At 40.7% G+C, this 21,556-nt stretch overlaps 2 protein-coding genes and 1 long non-coding RNA gene across 3 annotated transcripts; 1 reads left to right on the top strand and 2 right to left on the bottom strand.

The window, feature by feature from the left end:
• Positions 1 to 311: 311 nt before the first annotated feature.
• Positions 312 to 5,073, bottom strand: clic3 (chloride intracellular channel 3). The gene is made up of 7 exons (XM_037485592.2): positions 4,963 to 5,073; positions 4,684 to 4,795; positions 3,868 to 3,977; positions 2,782 to 2,907; positions 2,574 to 2,680; positions 2,290 to 2,465; positions 312 to 2,134 (listed from the first exon to the last, which is right to left on the bottom strand). The coding sequence occupies exons 2-7, from the start codon at positions 4,717 to 4,719 to the stop codon at positions 1,970 to 1,972; spliced, it is 720 nt and encodes a 239-aa protein (XP_037341489.1). The 5' UTR covers positions 4,720 to 4,795; positions 4,963 to 5,073; the 3' UTR covers positions 312 to 1,969.
• Positions 5,074 to 11,577: 6,504 nt separating this feature from the next.
• On the bottom strand, positions 11,578 to 12,070 carry LOC119226189 (uncharacterized). Its single transcript, XR_005121247.2, has 3 exons — positions 11,933 to 12,070; positions 11,716 to 11,832; positions 11,578 to 11,613 (listed from the first exon to the last, which is right to left on the bottom strand). It is a non-coding gene; the product is annotated as an uncharacterized LOC119226189 (long non-coding RNA).
• A 6,259-nt stretch (positions 12,071 to 18,329) lies between these two features.
• fut7 (fucosyltransferase 7 (alpha (1,3) fucosyltransferase)) lies at positions 18,330 to 21,545 on the top strand. Its single transcript, XM_037485584.2, has 3 exons — positions 18,330 to 18,458; positions 18,907 to 18,987; positions 19,721 to 21,545. The coding sequence occupies exons 2-3, from the start codon at positions 18,937 to 18,939 to the stop codon at positions 20,834 to 20,836; spliced, it is 1,167 nt and encodes a 388-aa protein (XP_037341481.2). The 5' UTR covers positions 18,330 to 18,458; positions 18,907 to 18,936; the 3' UTR covers positions 20,837 to 21,545.
• The last annotated feature ends 11 nt before the right edge of the window (positions 21,546 to 21,556 follow it).

Below are 21,556 nucleotides of genomic sequence, written 5' to 3'. Positions count from 1 at the left end.
TTAGTATTCACATTTGCTATTTCATCCTTATTTTAAGGGGAAAATAAAGTATTTTTTATTCCACTACAATTATTAGGCTGAGTTACTTTGAAGGTTAAAAGTTTTAAAAGAGCCACGTTCATTAGTCATGTGATGCATGGTTTTTCAGTAAATAAATTACACAACAGTACAATAAGTAGTTCAAATTAAAAACGCCTTGAACTGTTACAACATTTATATGCTGGTCATATGTTAAATAATACATCAGTGGTAATCTAATGAATGTACAATATATACTAAATGTAATTTTAAAAGCTTTTTATTGCATTCCTTACTTACTATTCTTACACACATCATATTGCACCCTTACTGACATTTACATGTACGTTGTTTTTGTTTTTGCTCATGTAATTCACTTAGATTCGATTTATGTCAATGTTAAATGTAGCTGAGTCTATACTGAGATACAGTACCAACCAAACTGGTACTGTATATTCATTCATTGTGTCATTTACACACTCAAAATGGTAAAACGGGATGGAGTGAGATAAATGATTAAAGATGTTAACTCATTTTCAGGAAGAGAAAAAATGTTTCTTGTTTGTTCAAGAACGTACCATTTGAAGGCACTTTGAAGGCTAAGAATAGCTTCTAGGCAGGCCTTATGTACAGTAGTCATTTTTTAAACATTAGATACGTAATCTAAAGTCACACATGATTTAATGTCATCAATAAATTGCAATCAACATCATGCATTTGCTTGGACACAAAATATGCATGCACAACACGATACAATATAAACAATCTCAGGGATTTACACTGCTTTTGTACTCTTACTAGGGTTAAATATGCAATCTATAGCGGTACAGCCAGAGTATGCAACACATACAAGCTGTAAGTAGCTTTGAAGAAGCAGTTGGCAAATTAAAACCCAATTGAAAACAAAAAATACATGGTATGAATGGAAATTATTTAGCATGACATTAAACACCAATAAGCTTTCACTATACAGACTCCCATCCAGCCACAAATCAAAGATAAATCCTGTAGGGGAGAACGGGGATGCTTGTCACATTCATTATATCTCGCCACCAAAAGGCGCCTTTTCTCAAATGTTGGTATGGAATTGTCAGGAATTGGAATTACAGCTTGCGTAGTCTTCTATGGAGTAAGGCGGCTAAAGTCAAGGTGAGAGGACTTTTGGTTTTCTTTATGTCAAATAGATTATTTTCCCCTCCTCAGTATTTGTCTTCTAGACTCTTACACAATGGGTTTATAACAAAACACTTTGTTTCCTTATAAAGGGTGCAGGGAAAGCAGTAGTTTTATTTGTCTAAGTAGTTGTTAGTTGGATGTTCACCTTGATATTAGCAAGAAATTTCAGTGTGGGTTATTTCATATTCTCTTTGTCACATGGGACCCCAATTTAACTGCTGTGTTAAAGTGGGCGCACAAGCTCTGCTTAGGAGGAGTGTGCAGACCATACATTTGCCTTCACTGTAACTCAGGTAGTAAATGAGTTAGCCCCAGTAGAGTAGGCTGTTATTGTGAGGAATATTTGTTTTGTTCTTAATGTTGTTGTTAATGCTGCCATAAAGATGTGATTACTGTCCATGTTTCTTCCTCCTCCCTTCTTGGCTTCTTTTTAAGGTTTAACCATTGTAATATTATTGTGACAATAAACTCCACAGTATGTGACAACCATCCTCGTCATGTGGTTGGTTGTCACAATGTGTCAGCATGTCTTTGGTAGTTAATCACCTTTTTGTTACATTAAGGATGGTAAATGGGAGGGATACACATTTCATGCCAACGCCTTAAGCTTCAATTTAATGTAAGAATAACTGTTGAAAGATTTTGATGATGCACAATTCACAATAAACCCATTTCTCCCCTACAGTTTGTTAACTTTTCTCTGTGGTTTTCCACATTTCTCTCTCTATGCTTGTTGGTTATCACTTACACTGCTTTCTCTCTTCCTCTTGATCTGTTATTTGTTTAGGTACTTAGCGACCGATTGGTAGGCCATGAGGATCTCTGAGTCCTTTGGGCAGGTGTAACGAAACTCATCTTTTTTGTAGGCATTACTCAGGTAACGTGTCAGACCTTTCAGCTCTTTCGGGATGGCAAAGTCGCGGTACTGCTTGCACACCACCTGCCGGGAGACCCATTTTAGGATTGTATTATTTGCAAAATAACACGAGGAACAGCTCATTTTTTATAATTCAACCTTATCCATTAGATACAACATTTGTGAATCTCCATCCCAATGATGGAAAGGAAGCTTTTATACTGTGTAATTCTTCCCACCTTGACAATGTTGAGTTTGGGCAGCAAGTTGCAGTCTGCCAAGGTGAGGGTGTCACCGTCCAGGTAGAGGCGTGAAGACTCCGTGGCGTTTGGCTTCTGGTCCAGCTCATAGGGGAGAGGAGTCTCCAGGTACATGTTCAGCTTAACCAGAGTGGAAAGAAATTTTTTCTCTATCCCTAAGAGAGTAAAAGGGTTTTTTTTATCCTCCAAGTCTCCCTTATGTGGTTACATCTTAAACAGGAACAGTACATTTATTTTTTTAAACATCCAACTAATACCCTTACTGTCATTTAATGCAGGATTAGGATTTTTTACATATCCTGAGAAATTCCGGAAGATGTCTTCTCCGGCACCGATGGACTCTTTGTATCGGCAGCCCAACTTTGGATACCTGCCATCGGGATGATGGTGTGTCAGTGCAATAATGAAAGGACAGATTTATTGCGTCTTTGAGAAAAATGATTGACAGAAAACACTCTATGGTCTACTCACTCTGGTGGAGCTAACTTCTCTTCCAGGAACTCCTCAATCTTGTTAGTGTCTGTTTTGACCTCATCGTTGTAGAGGAGGAACGGAGGCTGAGAGCCCGGAGCCAGAGCCTTCAGCACATCGGGTGCCCTGCAATACAGCCACAGACAACAAACAGGTTGAGCTCACCAAAGATGATCATACAAAATAAATGTGGATTACAGAAGGGATAAAGAGCTCACTTTCTCTGATTTCCTTTACATACTTACATTCTGTCATTTAATTTCCTCAAGAAGCGTTTAACAATTATATCTTATTGATATTTTGACAATTTGTACTAACTTTCAACTTCCAAATCCTCTTGATTATTAGTATCATGCTTATCATTCATTATATGTATAATAATAATAGTAATGAATGTGGTAGCATTAGTATTCCTATTCATTATTGTTGGTCTGAGATTAAATCTATATGGTTTGAAACAAAGACACAGAGTACGCCAGATTGAATCAGCGTGCAAAGTCACTAAATCTACAGACGATGTCGCCAAGTCTGCAAAACTGTCAGACATTCGCTCATATCTCTCGCCAAACCACTCCCATAAAATCTTTATTGTGTTCGTAAACATACGCCTCGTGGGTACTCACAGCTGTCTGGTGAAAGATTCTGCTAATACCAAATGGTAGCACGCATAAGCAGATTACCAGGAAGGTAGACATGCTAATTAGGGCCTTCTACAAGTTAGTTATACACCTGCCATAACCACAGCTTCAAATAACATTACCAAGCAGTCCACCTGCAGAGCCTTCACTCTAGATAGAGGAATGAAATATATAATATATATAAATAAGTGCAGTAAAATGTGCTCAACACTCAAAAATAGTTAATTTTCTATGAACCTATATCACCTTTTTAATGCCCCCATTAAGTGTTACTGTTGTTACATAGAAACATATTTGTTGTGAACAATAAGATAAAAACGTAAAAGACATGCTTCAATGCAAATGCCACAGATGCGTTCAGACTTTGTGTTGCAGTTCATCACATTACACATGTCTCAAAAACAAGACGAACAAGACATTTCACTTCGGGAAAAGGATTTTTTCTTACCTCTTCATGTCCACAGTGGTGAGGCGAAATTTGATGCCTTTTAACCAAAGAATCATGAAGAGTCTTTGAGAAAAAGGACAGTTCCCCACACTGTCAGCATCAACACTGGCCTGACAGACACAAAGACAAAACATTATGAGCACACTCATGGCTTTGCATAAACTCTGATGTTAAAACATCATGAACATCTGATGTTAAAAGTCATCTTGTTTCTGAAATAGGACAACACTGGGTTGGTTTCAGCATCATGGGTGTAATGTCTCCAACCACATTGCGAGTGCCTGCGCATACGTTCATGTCAAGCCTTCTCCGACAGTTCAAACCAACCACTGAGGAATTTAAACAGTGAGTTAAATGACCCAGTATTTAGATAGTGTCTCCTTTGTATTACACAGTTTCTACCACAATCTGATATTGTTGAGTCAGGCGTTTGTGGATGCAAATGCAGAACAAAGATTTCCAAACTGGACAGGCCTCTTTTTAGTTTCTATTATCCTGAAGTCGCTCTAATACTTTCCAAGAATAGGACCAGGTGGATAAAGCTGCATTTAGTTATAAAGCAATTAAGGAAAAACAATATCAAAGCAGAAATGAACTTTCTTTTATCTATTTTTGTCTGCTTTTCTTTTGCTACCAAGATACAGCGGTTTAGGATTAAAAACTAAAAATTCTGAATTAGTTCAAATAACGTTCAAATGTTTAAATGTTTGCTGTTAAACATAAGTAAAAGTACACAATTCAAGTAGACATCAGACAGTAGACAGTAGAGTTCAAGCAGTATTTTTGAAACACACACATCACTATTATAGGTCTTACCTTGACAAAGAGTTCAATATTAGGGACCTCCGACATCTTTACTCCTTGCTGTTTCGTAGTCCTGATGTCCCCTTATTAGTAATGGATCCACACAATGGTCTCGTTTCAGTCCCTGTCAATGCAAACAAATGTTCATTCAAAAAGAAAATCTTTCACTGTGAAATTGCCACTACAACACTGTGTAGTTATACATTTTTTCATTCTTTTACTCATACACACTTAAGTCACACTTTCAAAGTTTGTATAGGCATTGCATGTGTTACTGAAGTCTGTACTCACAGTCAGCGACGGACCCAAGAAAACTGCTTTTACTCTTTGGTTTTTTATTCCAGTATTTCCCCCTTCCTTCTCTTCTGTTTTTTGTTTGTCTTTTACCACACCTGGCATCCTCTCCGTGGCAGACCACACCCTCCCTCTGTGGCTTTTCCAGTCGGACCAGCCGATCTGGATCTCCCCTTTCAGCCTGTCAGCCTTCCGGCATATTCTGAAAGAAGTCTTCGTCTCTCAATCCATGATTTTCTCAATCTGTCCACTTTACCCCCTATCTATTTCTGTTTCTCTGCTTAAAATGTTGATTTACATTGATTGTAACAACTGGCTATAAATCAAGTCACTCTATGGGTTGAGGGGATTATGTGTGAACATTACAAAAAGATGTTACTGAACATCTTAGCATTTAAAAGCTGCTACACAAACCTCTGCTCTTTGGTATTCTGGCCGTCAACAAGATAATTCAAGCCTGACTTCAGTTTTTCTCTAATTCAGCCTCAGTGCCATCGATGTGGCCGGTCACCAATGTTGTGCAATGAAGCTATAGGCGGAAAAATGGATTTATCCTCAAATTTTTTGGACTGGGTTGAGGTCTGAGCTCCGTACAGTCCACAAAGTTTTTTCCACACCAAGCTCTAGAAAAAGATGTCGTAAAGGACCTATGTAAGAATTGTCATGTTGAAACAAACTGTTAACACAAAAATTGAATTATATATATATATATATATATATATATATATATATATATATATAGAATTGTATTAAAAAAAATGCAACATACATTACTAAAAAATATTTCCTACATTGGAAAAAAAAAAATGAAACTATGAACAACAAAAGTACACACAAGTATCTGTTCACATACTTGGGCCAAATAGTTCATTTGCATATCTTGTCAGAAAGAATTTGAAAAATCTTCACACTCAGAGAGGACTATTTTTGAAGTCTTTGGATGTATTGCTACGGTTTCACAAGAAAAAAAGATTCACTCCATAAAATAGCGTACCTAACTACATCATATATCTCTCTCTTAATCCGAGATATCAATGGTGTTTTTGTAGTTTGGTGTCTCCTGCTTGTTGCCCATTTTACTCTTAACTTGCTGTGTTTTTCCTTTATCAGGTGCAGCCTACTATCAGTTGTCAATCTGCCTTTAATGACAGGCAGAAAAGGGTAGCAGGTATTCACAAGATTTCACTGATATGAGCGAGGATGCAGAAACACCCTCGAAGCAAGTGGACATAAAAGGATATAGTGTAGCACGCCGAGAACAGTGACTTATACCTCCCATAACAGAAATAAACACATTGGTGGAGATATGTCATGCCATGTCACTAGATAGAGGAAAGGAAATCAAGAGGGTGTGGTGGCAGTTGCTTATGACTGTGCGCTGTGGAATCCACAAATTGGAGTCACAGATTTAATGAGGTCAAGAAGGTAGTTGCTGTTTAGCACTGTCAAAATAGAGATCTGTACTTACTTACTCAACTACCGAAAGGAACAAAACCAAAAGCCGACTGATCATTGTACGCAAGTAAATCTGCCACTCACAGTCGTGCTAAAGACTCCTATAATACAGGTATCATGTGCTCAAAAGCACTCCATCATCAACATATTTATTTACAAAACATAAAGAACGAGTGTGAGGATACAACGTGTTTCTTTGTACTGTGTAAATTCAACAATTCACTTCAATTTTTTATGAGCAGCTTCAAAGAACATTATATTTCTTTTTCAACTTATTCAACTTATTTACCACGTCCTTAACCTTAACCAACCTTAAACTCTAAAGCTAAAAGCATAATAAGGCTAATTACTGTGCAAAGTACAACCAAAACTAAAACTAAAATGCATTACAACAACAACCAAGTATTTCCCCAACAAAGTGAAAGCATGAAAAATCATTAAACAATGTACCCATTATATGACATTTAACCTTTAATGCGAAGCTATGTTTATTTGTGACTGCCTTGTCAAAAGTCTTTTTAGATTTAGATTTTAGAAAGTTTGTTAGATTTAATCGGTTTTTAGAAGCATCAATCTGGTATCACATATTTATTTGGAAAGACAGAGTTCAAGTCTCCTCCAGCTGAGTCCGCCACAAACACTGCTGTATTGTGTTATTTAATAAATACAACTCTGAATTGGCTAACTTCCTGTCTAGACACTAACAGGCTGTAAGGCGTCGTAACACACACTTCATTCAGACCCAAGACCAAGTGTCAATGTATTCAGGTGACAAAAAGACAAGATAAGAGAAAAGTCCCCCAAAAATAAACAAACTCTGTTGCAGCAAATGCTTTTTTCTTCACTATTTCAAATTTGCCAACATATAGAACAGAGCTGCTACAGCGAGGTAAACGAGGTAAAGGTAATCATGGATACATTTGAGAGTACATTTACTCTCAGTCTGAATTTAGCTTAGACAAGGGAAACCCGATTTCCTAAAAGAAATCTGGCTCAGCTTAGATCAGTTGCTTTGGTGTTGTAACAACAATGAAAGCTGCACATAGTCTGACTCCAATCACAGCAGCAACAGCAAACACATAACATAACACAGAATGTTACTAAAGCCTGTCAAGAACTGAATAACGGGATGATGGAAAGGAAAAAAACAATTATCTTATTGATTAATGGCCTATTCTATTGCACTGCCAGCAGTATACACCTGAAATCAGTGTCTGGAAATACTTTTTACTTAAGTTCTGCATTCCACTCATCAGAAAGTCTACCAATGTTAATCAGAGGCAACATATTGGCGCCAAATCTTGTACACAAAACCTTGCATGGAATGACAGCTGAGGCTTTTCCCAAAGCTTGATGTTTTGATAAGCAGCCCCCAGTTCCCCCTTACGCAGTCTAGAGCTATTGGATCAGTGACAGTCGACGCAGTGCAAACAACAGCACTCTGCATTCAACACGCTCGTTCCCTTTATCTGAACATGGTTTCTCCGTTTAAAAGTCCTCCTGCAACACCCCGAGGAAGCATTATTGCTGACAAAGACCAAGCAAAAAAAGAAGAAATGAAAGCTGCAAGCAGCGATGGACGGGTCCCCACTACTCCGCATGTCGGGGCACTGGCTGGAACACGCAGCCAAGATCTCCTGAGGCCGTCGGACAAAGCGTCCGGGAGTCAGTCGTCGTCGACCGTTTGGAGCGATGCCAGGAATGCCGCTTTGCAAACTTTATCTTTCACAGGTCTTGAGTCTTGTCTCAAAAGACATCATGTGAGAGGGATCTGATTCATTTGTGAGGAGTGTGGAGGGAATTAGATCATTCATTACCAAACTAAAACCTCATTTGTGGTATTTTGCCAAAGCACCACCTGACGTGGTTTAATATAATTATATATATATATATATATAAGTGTTAGGCAATTTTTAAAGGCCAAGGTCTCAAGATCACACTGGCCAAATTTGAACAGACTCGGGCTTAATCTCGGAAGGAGTTCAGCTTTTTACTCTCTAAAATAACTCTAAAATAATCATGAAAATAGGCCAAAGAGGCAGATTTTCTACGATTGACTGCAGCGCCCCCTAGTCTTCAAATATTATGCTTACATATGTTACATTTTTGGTCAGGGCAGGCCAATTTATTTGTAAGTTATGAGTTTTGACAGATTAAGCCACACGAGTTCAAAAGGTACATGGACCACGTACCCAAATCAGGGTCCTATCGTCCCTTTTCGTTTTGAATAAAAAGCGCTAAACGGAACAGGGCGGCCTTAAGCTATGATTGGTTGAAATGAGGGAGACATCTGATTGGCTACAGACAGGTCCAAAAACGCATTTGTGGATTTTTCGCCGGCTCGTCCGTTCATGTTTTCAGTTGGCGCCGCAAAGACAACCACTAGCACCCCCCCCGTCGACACCGCTAGCACCCCCCACCCCCCGTTGACCAATCGATTTGGGTCGCGGCTTGCCAACATGGGGTGATGGTGGGTCCCGGAGCCAGAGCAGTTGAGAACCACTGCTTTAGGAGCCCCAGAGGGGGGGTCGAGTTCCATGTTGATTAGGAAAATATTTATGTTTTCATGAATTTCAGTTTCAATAGCACTTTTTGTTGAAAACAGAACAAAAAAATAATATAATAAAATAATAAGTTGAGCAAAAAATAACCATACAAATAGTATTTTCTGAATGAACTCTGACATCTAGTGGTAGTCTAATGGCAGCAGGTTAAACCCTCTGAATAGTGGCAATAAGAACAATCAGAGAGACCGAGACGGTAGTGGAAGATGGAGAGAGCTTTTAAAATCGTAAATTACACAATTGCTTCAGAGGGCTTTACAGTCTGTACACATGCAACATCCTCTGTTCCAAAAACCCTCACATCGGCACAGGAAAATCTCCCCAAAAAATGAAAAGGGAAGAAAACGTAAGGAGAGCGTCAGAGGAGGGATCTTTCTCTTCCGACTTATGGTATTACAGGTAGTAGACACTCATTTGTATGATATTTACAGATGAATGAGGGGACGGGTGAATAATTAACTGATATTGATTGGTTTTCTACAACATGTTTTGTAACTGCTTATTTGATGAAAAATGTACTTTCTTGTTACTTGTTTTCTGAGTTTGTATCTATGTGGAAATGCACTTATTGTACGTCGCTTTGGATAAAAGCGTCAGCTAAATGACATGTAATGTAATGTAATGGTTGCAATTGCAAAACTTAACTGAATTTGCATGGAAATTCTTTGTCATGTGACAAACGATTATTATTGAAAAGATCATTCTTGGCACTCATTAGAGAGGGCTTTCTGCCACCCTCTTTTGGCATTTGGTAATGTTGGATAGTTTCAGTTCAAATCAAGTTTATCCCTCTGCCACATGTTGAAGTTGTGACATCCAGTTCATTTAATCAGGTTATCTTGTGTCTAGTATTTATTTTATAGTTAATTTTTGTTCTTTGGGTTTTTCCTCTTCTGAGAGCGATTCTTCATCTTTGTAAACCAGTTACACTAAAATTATACAAACAGTGGTAAAGTTACATGGATTTCCAGAGTTCACAAAAAAAAACGTCGAAAAGGCGTCAGTAAAATCAGAATCAAATGTTTATTGCCATAATATGTTTCATATACAAGGAATGGACAAAAAACCTGTTAACACTAAACAATCAAACGTCATCCACACTATTCAAGAAATAAACACAGTCTATGTAGACAAAATATGAATGAAAACATATCCATCCTATCCATGTTATTGATTGTGAATAGTTAGTTCCCATAGTTGTTTTGGAGGAAATGTTGTTAGAGGCAGATGATGTAAGGATTGGGCATCATGCAGGCCTTTCTTCATCACTGGAACAGTTCACTCGCTCTGAGTGAAATCAGAAAGCCCAGAACCCATTTCTGCTGCTCCTGTCTGCAATGGTCAGCTTACTAATCCAAACACTGCAGTTCCAGCCCCTGGCCAGTGGCCTCTGGTCTGACTTTTTGCAGGAATGGTTCCTTCATCTGCCAATCGTCTCAGTATCTGGGTGGCAGTAAAGGTTTGGCCATCGACGGTATGTCAGGCTTTGTGAGCCAACTGCCGACGGGAGGAAAGTCTTCAGCTTTGTCAGTATTCCTCTTTGATAGAAACTCCTTTCCAGGTCTGTGTAGCCATGCTTCTGAGGACATGCTGATCACTCGCAGAATTTTCTCTCGATGCTGGCTTCCACATTCTTAAAACGTTCTCTACTGTGGGATGGTTGGTCTTCCACCCTTCCTTCTCAATACACCTGGACACCTTCTCCGGCAACGGCTTGCAAGTTTTGAAATGTGCTGATGGAAAAAATACAAAAATATTCAGTCATGCAAGTCATTTGTCAAACTCATTGCTAATTGCTGGGTTTAAGTTCTTTTTTTGTGAGTTGTATTCATTAGATTACTTACAAAGCAGATGTTTTCCTCGCTTGACATACTGCTCTGCTCGCCACTTATCATAGAAGGTGCGGTTGCTGGCAAACCCAGCATCAGTTCTCTTCTTCTTCGATGGTGGCATGCCATCAATCGTCACAGGAAATAAAGTGGTAAACTCGTCAAACCGCTTTGCTTCTTGAGGAAAAGTCTCGTCCGACTGGCTGGCTCTTTGTGTGGAATAGATGAGGCGACAATTAAGGCTTGTAAGGAATGAAGTGATTACAAATTCAGACAGCGTGGTAGCAACTCTCAAATGTTATTCTGGTGTCAAATGTCCATTGACGATAAAGAAACTTACTCGGCCAATTGTGCGAGCAGTGCAGATGTCTCCACAACATCGTCTGCCGTGAGCTTCCCGTAGTATTTTTGTGACATGACAGTGGTGTGAGCCATGAAACGGGCCACACCCTCCATCTGGCTGGCCGTAAAGGTTGAATCTGCCTCTGTCACAACAACCCTTCTGACCTCCTGGCTGGTTGTATTATCCACCTTGTAGCTGCAGTAAGGAAAGATGACATTAGTACTTGGACACAGTAACATTGATGGGATTGTTTCTGTTAATATGGTACATAAAGTTGGTGAGAGCATTCACACATCAGCACATGGATTGAATTAGCCACATGCCTCGTATGCAGACGATAGAGGTCACTCGTCACGCTGTAGACTTGTGTGCCCGTCGAGGATATGAAAAATGTATCACAGGGATGAGAGGCATCCAAGTATCCGGGGCGAATGTACTCGTAGTATGCTTGAAACCACTGTGGGAACAAGAGGCACAGTTACTTTACAGGAAAAGACTGCAATATATACATTGTATCATACTAAAGATCAATATAAATATGATATGCTCTAGAACTTACAGCCTCCTCCTCTTGTGAGATGGCAAATGTAAGAAGCGGTGATGTGTCCGTTTTGTGATCACACGCACCAATCACAAAGCTTTTATTACATTGCTTCCGATCGATCCACTCGTGCACCTGTAAATTAAAGAAAATACAATTCCTGTTATGATGTCCATATATCCCTTGCAGCACATCAGAGGGACTCCTTCAAGCTGTTAAAATACAGAATACTCACAGTCATTCTTTCCACTGCTCCTGGTCGCTGAAATAGACCAAGTACCAAGATCGCTTCACAGTAGTATCTATAAGTTATCTTTTCATGTTCAGAGATCTTATCGAGATCCTTCCCGGAGACACACTTCCGAAATGTGTTAAGGAAGTCGTTTTTAGCAACTCGCAAAATCTTCTGGCACACTGCAAGGCTGCGTTTGCCATCCACAAACTGTATGTGTCTGCATGTCAAAAACAGAAAAAACACAGTCACTTGTGTAAATGCATCACACTGATTGTTGGAGTAACCATCAAATCAATTCATGAGTATTAAAATCTAAAAATAACCTTGTAGCGAGCACCTCCCTGGAGTGGGTCTTGGCGAAGGCCTTTCTCAGGGTCTTAACCAGATCTCTGAAAGCCTGGCATTTGTGTTGCAAATTAAAGTTGGAGACATCCAGATCCGACCTAGTTTTCAGGTATTCCACAAACCGTAGAATGTTTTTAATGTAATTGAATATTGTCGCTGCACTCAGCTCAGCACTTTTTAGACCATTGAGGAAGCCTTTGGTCTTTGTACTCTTGGTTAGAAAGTCCAGAGTAACCACGTCCCCAGTCGGCTGCACGTAGCGCAGGAAACGGGATACATTGTCAACCTTTGAAGGGGAACGACGAGAAATAAAGATCAGCATTGGCATCTTGACAATAAACTAACGTTTGAAATCAATGTCCCGACATCTTACCTCTTGTTGGCTGTTGTTGATATTCAAGTCATCCATCAAGTACTTTTTAAAGTCCATAAGGAGCTTTTCATCGCTGGAGAACTTGCTATACAGGCCAGCCTTTTTCATTTTGATCCGCACAGATGTAGTCACAGCAGGAAGACCTCTGTAAAAAGATATATTTAGAGTACATGAAAGCTTCTCCTCACACAGCAGGACCACACGTCTGTTAACACCGCCAGTAAATGGGTTACTTACTTTTGCCATGTTGGATCACTTGACTCTGCATCTTCATTAGAAGAACAGCAAGACATGGAATCTGTCTCAGAGGGCGACGCTGCAATTGTTGAGGGGGAAATAGTGGCATCGTCTACGTCCGTATCAGCATCTTCTGGATCGTTTTCCACCAAGCAGTCTCGTTCACGCAACTCCTTCAGCAGCAATAGCCGGCTGGGTTTGTGTGTGACGATCTTACACAGGTCCTTGTAGTCCCAAACTCTGCATCTGCGAGTAAACAGCCGGCTGGCGAACTTCATGTTTTGCACCTCAGCCCACCTTTCTTCTGGCGTGTCGTGTTTCATACACACCCGTGCAAGATGGACAGAGATGTTCTCCTGTGGCTTTTTGCATCTCATGCAGTGGACCACATGGGGAACCGCAGTCCTATAATGACAAATTGAAAGAAATTAACCACCAAATATTTAAAAAAAACTCAAGGAAGATTTACTGAAGGGAACATCAATGAGACAAACAATTCTTACCTCACTCTAAGTTTCGAAGCCATTATCAAAAAATCAGCTCTCTCAAAAGATCAGGAAAAAGAAGCAAACTAGTTAAAGTCAGCAAAACACTGTGAATCTTTGTGAGTTCTGCCTCCAGTATTTATACTGTACGGAGCTCTCTTACAGCACACCTTTGTGATTGGCTAAACTTTAATGGGGCACTCAAAGATTAGGGGGTGGACCCTTTAGGGGGGAGTGCCTGAGATTAGTTGATGATTTTCTGTAAATTAACAAAATGTTTTATCTGATTAACTAAAGACAAACAGCATTGTAAGGTTAAGATTCAGGCCTTTTCAAAGATACCAAACATGTCTTTCTTGACTTTTTAACAACTTATTTTACCTATTTAAATGCACAAAAGAAAAGGCACCAAATTCTGCTGATCTGGCTTAAACACGCCAATCTTAGTATCTCTGCGAAGGCCTGCATGTGATCTGTAAGATGCAGTGTGAGTTAACTCAATCAAACCATGGTTTCCAGAAGTACAGGATTATTTAGAAAACAAAGTTAGTACTGACTAAAAAATGTTCCACTCCCAGCCACTAACAAAAGAGTTTGTAACTGCCCACTTTCATGAATGAGTTGGAAATGGCCGCCCATCAGGGAGATCTCAATAATTTGTCCACTTTAGCCTTTTGAGAGGCAAATGACTGAATATAGTATTTGGCCATAGTAATGAGTGGTAGTTTATTCGTGTATCAATACAAAGGGCTTCTGGGAAGAAGCTCTGCGTTAATTGACCCATTCAGTTATCATGAACACATGAATAGATGTCATTGGATTTTTCAAATGTGTTAAAGATTCACTAAATTTACATGTCAATTACATTTTATGTGTCTATGAAAACACTGACCAAAACATTTGCCCCACTAACAAAAGAATTTGAAATTTCCCACTTTCATGAATGAGTTGGAAATGGCCGCCCATCAGGGAAATTTTAGAAAAGCGATTTCTGCTGGAATGTGCTTGACCCACACCTGCCTTTCTTGGCATGAAATCAAAACCGTTGCTATTTAGACACTGCCTGGCCAAAAAAAAGTCACCACCTGGATTAAACCAAGCAAATAGGTACGAGCCTCCTATTGGATAATTACTGCATAGGCAATAGTTTTTCAGCTGGCAACAAGTTATTTAACCCCAACTGCTGCAATGAGTTGCTCCTTGTGCATCAAAAGGGCCAAAGTTTGGACGGAAGCGGTGAACACCAGACGGTAAAATCAAACCGGCTGTCAGGTGAATATAAAGCCAATCATGGCTGAAGACTCAGGCCGTTGTTTATTGACTTTTGGGGAAGATGGTGATGAAATGTTATGGGAAGAAGTTGGGAAAAAGTCAAAAGTTAGGCAAAGTTCAGGAAGTCGTGGTGATGAGCCTGTAGAGACGGATGTCAAAAAGAGTAAGGCTGATGATGCATCTTTGAATGCTAGAGTACAGGATGAAGTGTGGAAAGTAACTGTACTATTTGATCAAAAAGACGGACCAGATTTACACTCAACAGTTCCTTCCTGTATCCCATACATTGAAATCGTATACCAGCAGGTCAAATATAAGCAGAATGATTGGAATCCCCTAAAAGAAAGAACTCAGCAGGTCAGTAGACGTTGTAACCCTGACTTGGAAAGCTGTGAATGTACAACAGAGATCTCAGAGGAAACCCTACTGGTTAATAAAAATGAGAATAACACTGATGTTCTGCTCTATGCTGATGATGCTAGTCTAGCCCTGCGATAAATCCCTTTACACAATGTAAATTAGGTGGCGGTATACGCACCATAAGAAGAAGCAGAAGCCGAAGAGTTGCTTCTCATGTCGAAAGACGCATCCCGTGGTCGTGGAAAAGATGTCTGTGCCATTACAGAAGTTCATCAAAACAATGCCACAGCAAACGCGTGCTGTAATCAAAGCATAAGGAGGTCCAACAAAATATTAGTGTGTGACCTTTTTTTTGTGGTGACTTCTTTTGGCCAGGCAGTTTATTCAAATATCACTTTTGATTAAGTCATTTTGTACATTAATGCAAAAAAAAATTAAATATATGCTTTGGGTTAGTACGCTAAAGCAATGGGTTAGTAAGTTAAGAGATAAAGATCAAATAAAAAATCAAGATAAAGTGCACCAACTAAACAAAGTGACAAGTGAAAGTGACAAAGTGTATGTACATGGAGTGAGAGTCAGGGAGGGGAACCGGGCTCAGCCTCCTGCCCGATGGAAGGCGCACAAACAGTTTATGTCCGGGCTGGGAGGGGTCGGCTACAATCTTTCTAGCCCACTTCAAGTTCCTGGAAGTGAACAAGTCCTGGAGAGACTGCAGATTGCAGCCAATCACTGATGTTCAGCCCCCACTTGAGGTCCTGGGTGATGATGGAGCCCAGGAAACGGAAGGAATCCACACTGGTGAAGGGGGAGTCAGACAGGGTGAGGGGGGAAGGTCGGAGTGTGTACTTCCTAGCGTGGTCAGATGAGCAAAATTGAACTGTTTGAATTCCATAATACACACTATGTTTTGAGGAGAAATGGCACTGCACATCACCCTAAGAACAACATACCAACAGTGAAGTTTGGAGGTGGGAACATCATGGTGTGGGAATGCTTTCCAGCAAATGGCACTGGCAAACTTCACATGATTGAAGGAAGGGTGGATGGACAAATTTAGAGAGACATTCTTGACAGAAATCTGCTGCCATCTACTAGATGATGATGATGATGAAACAAGGGTGGACATTTATGCAAGGAAATGAGCACAAACACACAGTCATGGAAACTGGTTTCAAAGAAAGATAATAAAGCTGCTAGAATGGCCCAGCCAATCACCTGACTTAAATCCCATTGAAAATTTATTGAAAGAACTGAAGATCAAGAGTCCCACGGAACCTTCATTTGAAGGTTAATTGTGTGGAAGAATGCGCCAAAATCCCACCAGAGCAAAGCATGTGACTCTCTATACAGCAGACGTCTTGAAGCTGTCATTACCAACAAAGGCTTGAATAAAAGTATTGAATAAATATCATCAAGCATGTTCAATACTTTTTCCCTGTGTCATTTGACATTATTACACATGACTTTATTTCTGAACTTCTTTGTTTTGGTTTCTTTGTATATATGTATTACTGGGTTGTTACCAACATCTGGTGAAAATTTCATGTCAGTAGCTCTTTTGTAAAAAAAACATTTACTGAGAAAAATGGTGACGTGTTCAAAACTTATTTCACCCGCTGTGTATATAGTACGACCTGATGATAGCTGAGAACAGTAGAGAACCCATTTGATTCCTGACCCTGCTCTTACAACTGTAATTGACTCGACAGGGGCCAAATGTGAGAACTGAGGTATTTTGGACTTTGGTCAATACCCCACTTTGGCCTTTTGAGAGGCAAATGACTGTATATAGTATTTGGCCACAGTTAAGAGTAGTGGTTGTTTCATGAATAATTCCTTTATCAATACAAAGTGCTTCTAGGATGATCAAATGTGTCAAAGACAGACTCTTTTCCTTGTTAAAAGAATTCTCTTAATTTTTCTTGTGTGTTCTTTCCTCATGACAGAAGTTCAAGCGCCAAAATCTTCGCGTTTCAGGGCGTATAAAGTACTTCAGCTCATCAGCCGTCCTCATCTTACACCACAAAGTGCAGCTAACGGCTCTGGCCTGGTTCTGAAACTGCAGCTGCGTCTTTACGCGCAGTTTCGTTGACGAACGATGGTTTTAAATTCATGGTTCTGAAAGGGTTGCACGTGTTGCAAAGCATTTCACCGCCAGAACAATAGGTGGAGAAACGTTTTTGTCCAAGACGACCTATAGAATGGCGTCTTTGTGTGTGGAAGTTTGTTTATTTACGTGGTCTTCTTGTCCACATACACCCCACCACCAGGAAACCCACGTTTGCGGAGATCTCCCTCCATGAATGGGAGTCCATCTGCACGTCCTTACATACAACTGGTCGTAGCGAGGACCCTAAAGATTGAAAGAGAGACGAAAAAAAACCACTTTAATTTATTTTGAAAACAGTCACCCACAGTCCTCCCCTCTGTCTCTCTTCGTCTATGTACGTGGGAGTGGCTTCTCCAACGACTCCTGGCTTCCTGTTTGCTGCCAAGCTGTTTCCCCTGCCCCGAACCACACCAGCAATGCAGTGAAAGATCCACCAGTGTCAGCATTGGTCTTACATACCTAACGGCTTCTTTTCTACTCCTGCCGAAAGTATCCTCTGCCTTCCTGCGAGGCGGGCCTACTTGCCATCTCCCCTGTGCAACCTCAGCCCCATCCAACCCGCCTTGCCAGACCTGGCTTCCTCTTTTCATTCGTGAATAATAAATCTGTTTAACTTCACTCGTCTCCGCGCTTGAGTCCACATTTTGCACTAGATATTTATACAAAAGAAGCTAAATATCAGCAGGACTAAAGAGGTTGAAGTCCCCCTGCCCCTGTTTTCGTTCAGGGTGCAGAAGTAGGTTGAGTTCTACAAGTGCATTAATTAACTGGACTGGACACGTTGACGCTGCCGCCCTCTACAGGAAAGGGCTGTTCCTCCTCGGGAGGAGGTTGAAACTGCTCAAGGCATTCAACCAGTCTGTGAAATATTCAGGGCCCTCTTTCTTGCTGTGGTGTGCTGGGCATCAGGTCCCGAGATGCCAACAAGCTCAACGAGCTGGTGGGGAAAGCCCGCTCTGCGCTGTGTGTGTCTGGAGCTGGACAGCCCGCAGTTAGTGGGTGAGGAGAGGACGAGCCATGTGCAAAGTCATACGTGTGGTCAATAAATGCAACATACTATTTTATTTTATTCGCTACGTGAATGACTCACCAAGTGAGCACGCTCACCCGTGTGCACGCTCACCCTTGTGTAACCCTTGGGTCTTTTTGTGCTTCCTCTTTTCTTGTAAGCGCACACTTGGGCACATTTGTCAAAGACCTTCTGATGTGATCGGTGTGTTTTTTTTTCTCGAGTTGCCAACGAGACTGCGTTTTGGGTTTGTCAGCATCGCCGTCATGTTTCTACCCGCAGCAACCAAGATGGGCATCGATGCTGACTGAGCAGGGTGGAGTTTCGATCAGGTTAGAGGAGGAAGCTGGGGGTTTCACTTTGCCCCAAATCACTCTGATCAATTTAGCCTGGCATTCTAAAATGTGTTGTTTTCATATATTCTTGTGTGTTTTCACAATGGCAAGAAATACAAATTGTCTAAGCTGACAGCATAGTAGTGGACTATGGGTGAATATGTTCAGGGTAAATTGGTGTGCCTATTGCGGCTAAAAACGCTGAGCAATTGCCATGTAAGGCAAACAGTGCCACCACCATGATAAATCGTTCACCACATCCTGTTCACATATTTTGAAAAAAATGATGATTGTAAAAGTAACCCATCATAGCTGGAGGCTGTCAGTCTTAATCTCTCCTCTCCGCTGACAGGTAATATTATGCTGTTCAAGGGAAAAGAACTGTTGTATTGGATGCAAATTTACATTTCTAACTTTTTCCCAATGCCCTTTCCTTTTCTTATAGAAAAAAAGCTGATACAGTTAGTCCTGAGTCATGGTTATTCAGAAGAAATCTACCATGGTCTCTGATCTGAAGTATTTAACGGTGAGTCCACGTTACAATCATTATTTATGTTGGTCAATTAGAAATGGATCTCCACAGAGACTTGAAAAAAACCTGTGGCTTGGACAAAAAATGTGTTTTCTCTCTTACAGCAATGACTGCCACACCCTGCCAATCTCGCGTTTAGATGGTAGCTCATTTTAGTGCATATTTACTGGTTGAAAAATACTCTACTCTTACTCTTAAAAATACTCTTCAAACTTCAAAACCACGTTGGAGTCTTTCTTGAATATGCTGTATTTGTTAATAGAACTAGATTATGTTTGAATGGGGTTTGGACAAAAGATATTCTTAAATTGTGGGTATAAGTTCAGAATTGGTCATTGTTTTCCATATATGCAAAATAAAAAAGAATTAGCACATTTTGGGTGCAATTTATATTTGTTGACGGTACCGTGAGGACAGGAAATTAGTGTAGAGATTGGTGAATGACAGGACTATGGCAACGTTGTCAGTGCTTTAACCCCAACTCCACCTGGGCGTTTTTAAAAAGGGAGCGTTACATTGACTTCCTGTAATGATTTTCTGATTCATTAATTTTAACAAATAAATGGATAATGGTGTATTTTGGGGTAAATCCAAATTTCATAATCAAGCAAAAAATGTAGCAAAACAATTGAATGTAATGGCATGTGATATGTACAGGAACAAGCTTAGACCTGAAGAAATCCAAAAAGCGTAAACCTCATTGCTTTCTTTATTCCTGTTGTGACAGGACTGTGTAAGAGGGCTGTGCAAGAGGACTGTACTCCGCTCAATGAAGATGCTCCTCCTCCTCTCCCTCCTCTGCGTTTTATCGCTGTGTCTTTTCAACGGGTGGCCGAGGGTATTCCAGGCACTGAAAGCCATGAATCCAACCACCTCCTACGACCGCAGAAACATCACGATCCTGCTGTGGTACTGGCCCTTTGGTAGGTCATTCAGCCTGAGGGGTGACGTGTGCTCGGACCTCTACGGCATCCCTGGCTGTACACTGGTGGACCAGCGCTCCTTGTTCCCCTCAGCCGATGTGGTGGTGTTCCACAGCAGGGAGCTGCTGCTGGGACACCAGAAGCTGCCCCTTAACCTCACACGGCCACAGGGCCAGAGGTGGGCCTGGATGTCCCTGGAAGCCCCCGTGCACAACGGAAACTTGTGCCAGTATGAAAATATCTTTAACATGACCATCACCTACAAGAGAGACGCTGATGTCACAATCCCCTACGGCGAGCTGCTGCCAAAGGAGGCGGGAGGACATCCGGTTGAAGAAGTCCCTCTGAATAAGAGCTTCCTGGTCTGTTGGGTGGTCAGCAACTACAATAGCCATCACAGGAGGAGCAAGGTGTACAAGGAGCTCAAGGGCACGGTTCCTGTAAAGGTATACGGCCGCTGGACGAAGAGACCCCTCCCCTCTAAAGCCCTCTTACCTGCAATATCTCGCTGCTACTTCTATTTGGCTATGGAAAACTCAGTCGCCAAAGATTATGTCACAGAGAAGCTGTGGAGGAATGGGTTGCAAGGCGGGGCTGTGCCTGTCGTCCTGGGACCGCCATTAGACGACTACAAAGCCGTGGCGCCACCTAATTCTTTCATCCATGTCGATGAGTTTGCATCCGTAGAAGACTTGGGAAAGTATCTACAAGGGCTTGCAGAGGACAAGAAGCGCTACAATGGATATTTTACCTGGAAACAACACTGGAAAGTAAAGCTTTACACAGACTGGAAGGAGAGACTGTGTAAGATCTGCTCACAGTACGACAGTTTACCTCAGCGGAAGGTTTACTCCAACCTAGAGGCCTGGTTTAATGGTAACAACACTACAGCTTGCACAAAAAAATCTCGGACCAATTAGCAGCATTGAGAAATAAAAATACTCTGAGACACTGCATTTATGTATGCGCACATGCTTTAGCCACCGTATTAAAGAGCAATGAATCACACCAAAGTACCGATAATCCCAGCACTATTTAACAAACCCCAAAGAATAGTATAATAGTAACAGTTTGGGAAGTTAAATTACTGTTTTGCTCAAGACACGGCGATTCCTTTGAATTCAACCCAACAGAGCAGACGGAGGTCATCGATATGAACACCCATATTGTTCCACTCTAAAGGAGGGCACCATGTAACAGGATTTGATTTTTAAAAAAGTGTTTTTTTGATGTTTGATGTCATTTTACACTGTAATAAAGGATTTGAAAAAGTTCCAGCTTCTCTAATGGAGAAAGTGTTGCTGATGCAAGTTGTCATTACAGGTAACACCACACACTTTGAACTTCCTCAGACCGGCGTGAAACAAGTGATTATAAAATACTGTGGGTAATGACTTCATCTAGTCATGTCAAGTTGGACTGGAATCGAAAGCTAAATAAACTGCCAATGCACAATAAAAAGGTTTGACATGAAAAGAAACAGCATGACCTTTTTACACTTCAAGAATGCCATGTTTTATGGAACTAGTTGCATAGATTTATAAGTGTTTTAAATTGAAAACATTGTAGGTTTGATAATTGAATCTGCTTAGTTTTACAGTATTGTTAGGATTACATATTCACACATGGAAGATATGTCA

Source organism: Pungitius pungitius, chromosome 18, assembly GCF_949316345.1.
Source record: "Pungitius pungitius chromosome 18, fPunPun2.1, whole genome shotgun sequence".
NCBI lineage: Eukaryota > Metazoa > Chordata > Actinopteri > Perciformes > Gasterosteidae > Pungitius > Pungitius pungitius.
The sequence above is the reverse complement of the archived record's forward strand: the minus strand, read 5'-3'. Positions and strand labels throughout refer to the sequence as shown.

Coding starts and splice junctions, on each gene's coding strand:
- clic3 (XM_037485592.2), bottom strand. CDS start 4,719: ATGTCGGAGGTCCCTAATATTGAACTCTTTGTCAAG. Junction 2,908..3,867: donor ACCACTGTGGACATGAAGAG/GTAAGAAAAAAT, acceptor GCTGTATTGCAG/GGCACCCGATGTGCTGAAGG. Junction 2,135..2,289: donor CCAAACTCAACATTGTCAAG/GTGGGAAGAATT, acceptor GTCTCCCGGCAG/GTGGTGTGCAAGCAGTACCG.
- fut7 (XM_037485584.2), top strand. CDS start 18,937: ATGGTTATTCAGAAGAAATCTACCATGGTCTCTGATCTGAAGTATTTA. Junction 18,988..19,720: donor CTGATCTGAAGTATTTAACG/GTGAGTCCACGT, acceptor CTGTTGTGACAG/GACTGTGTAAGAGGGCTGTG.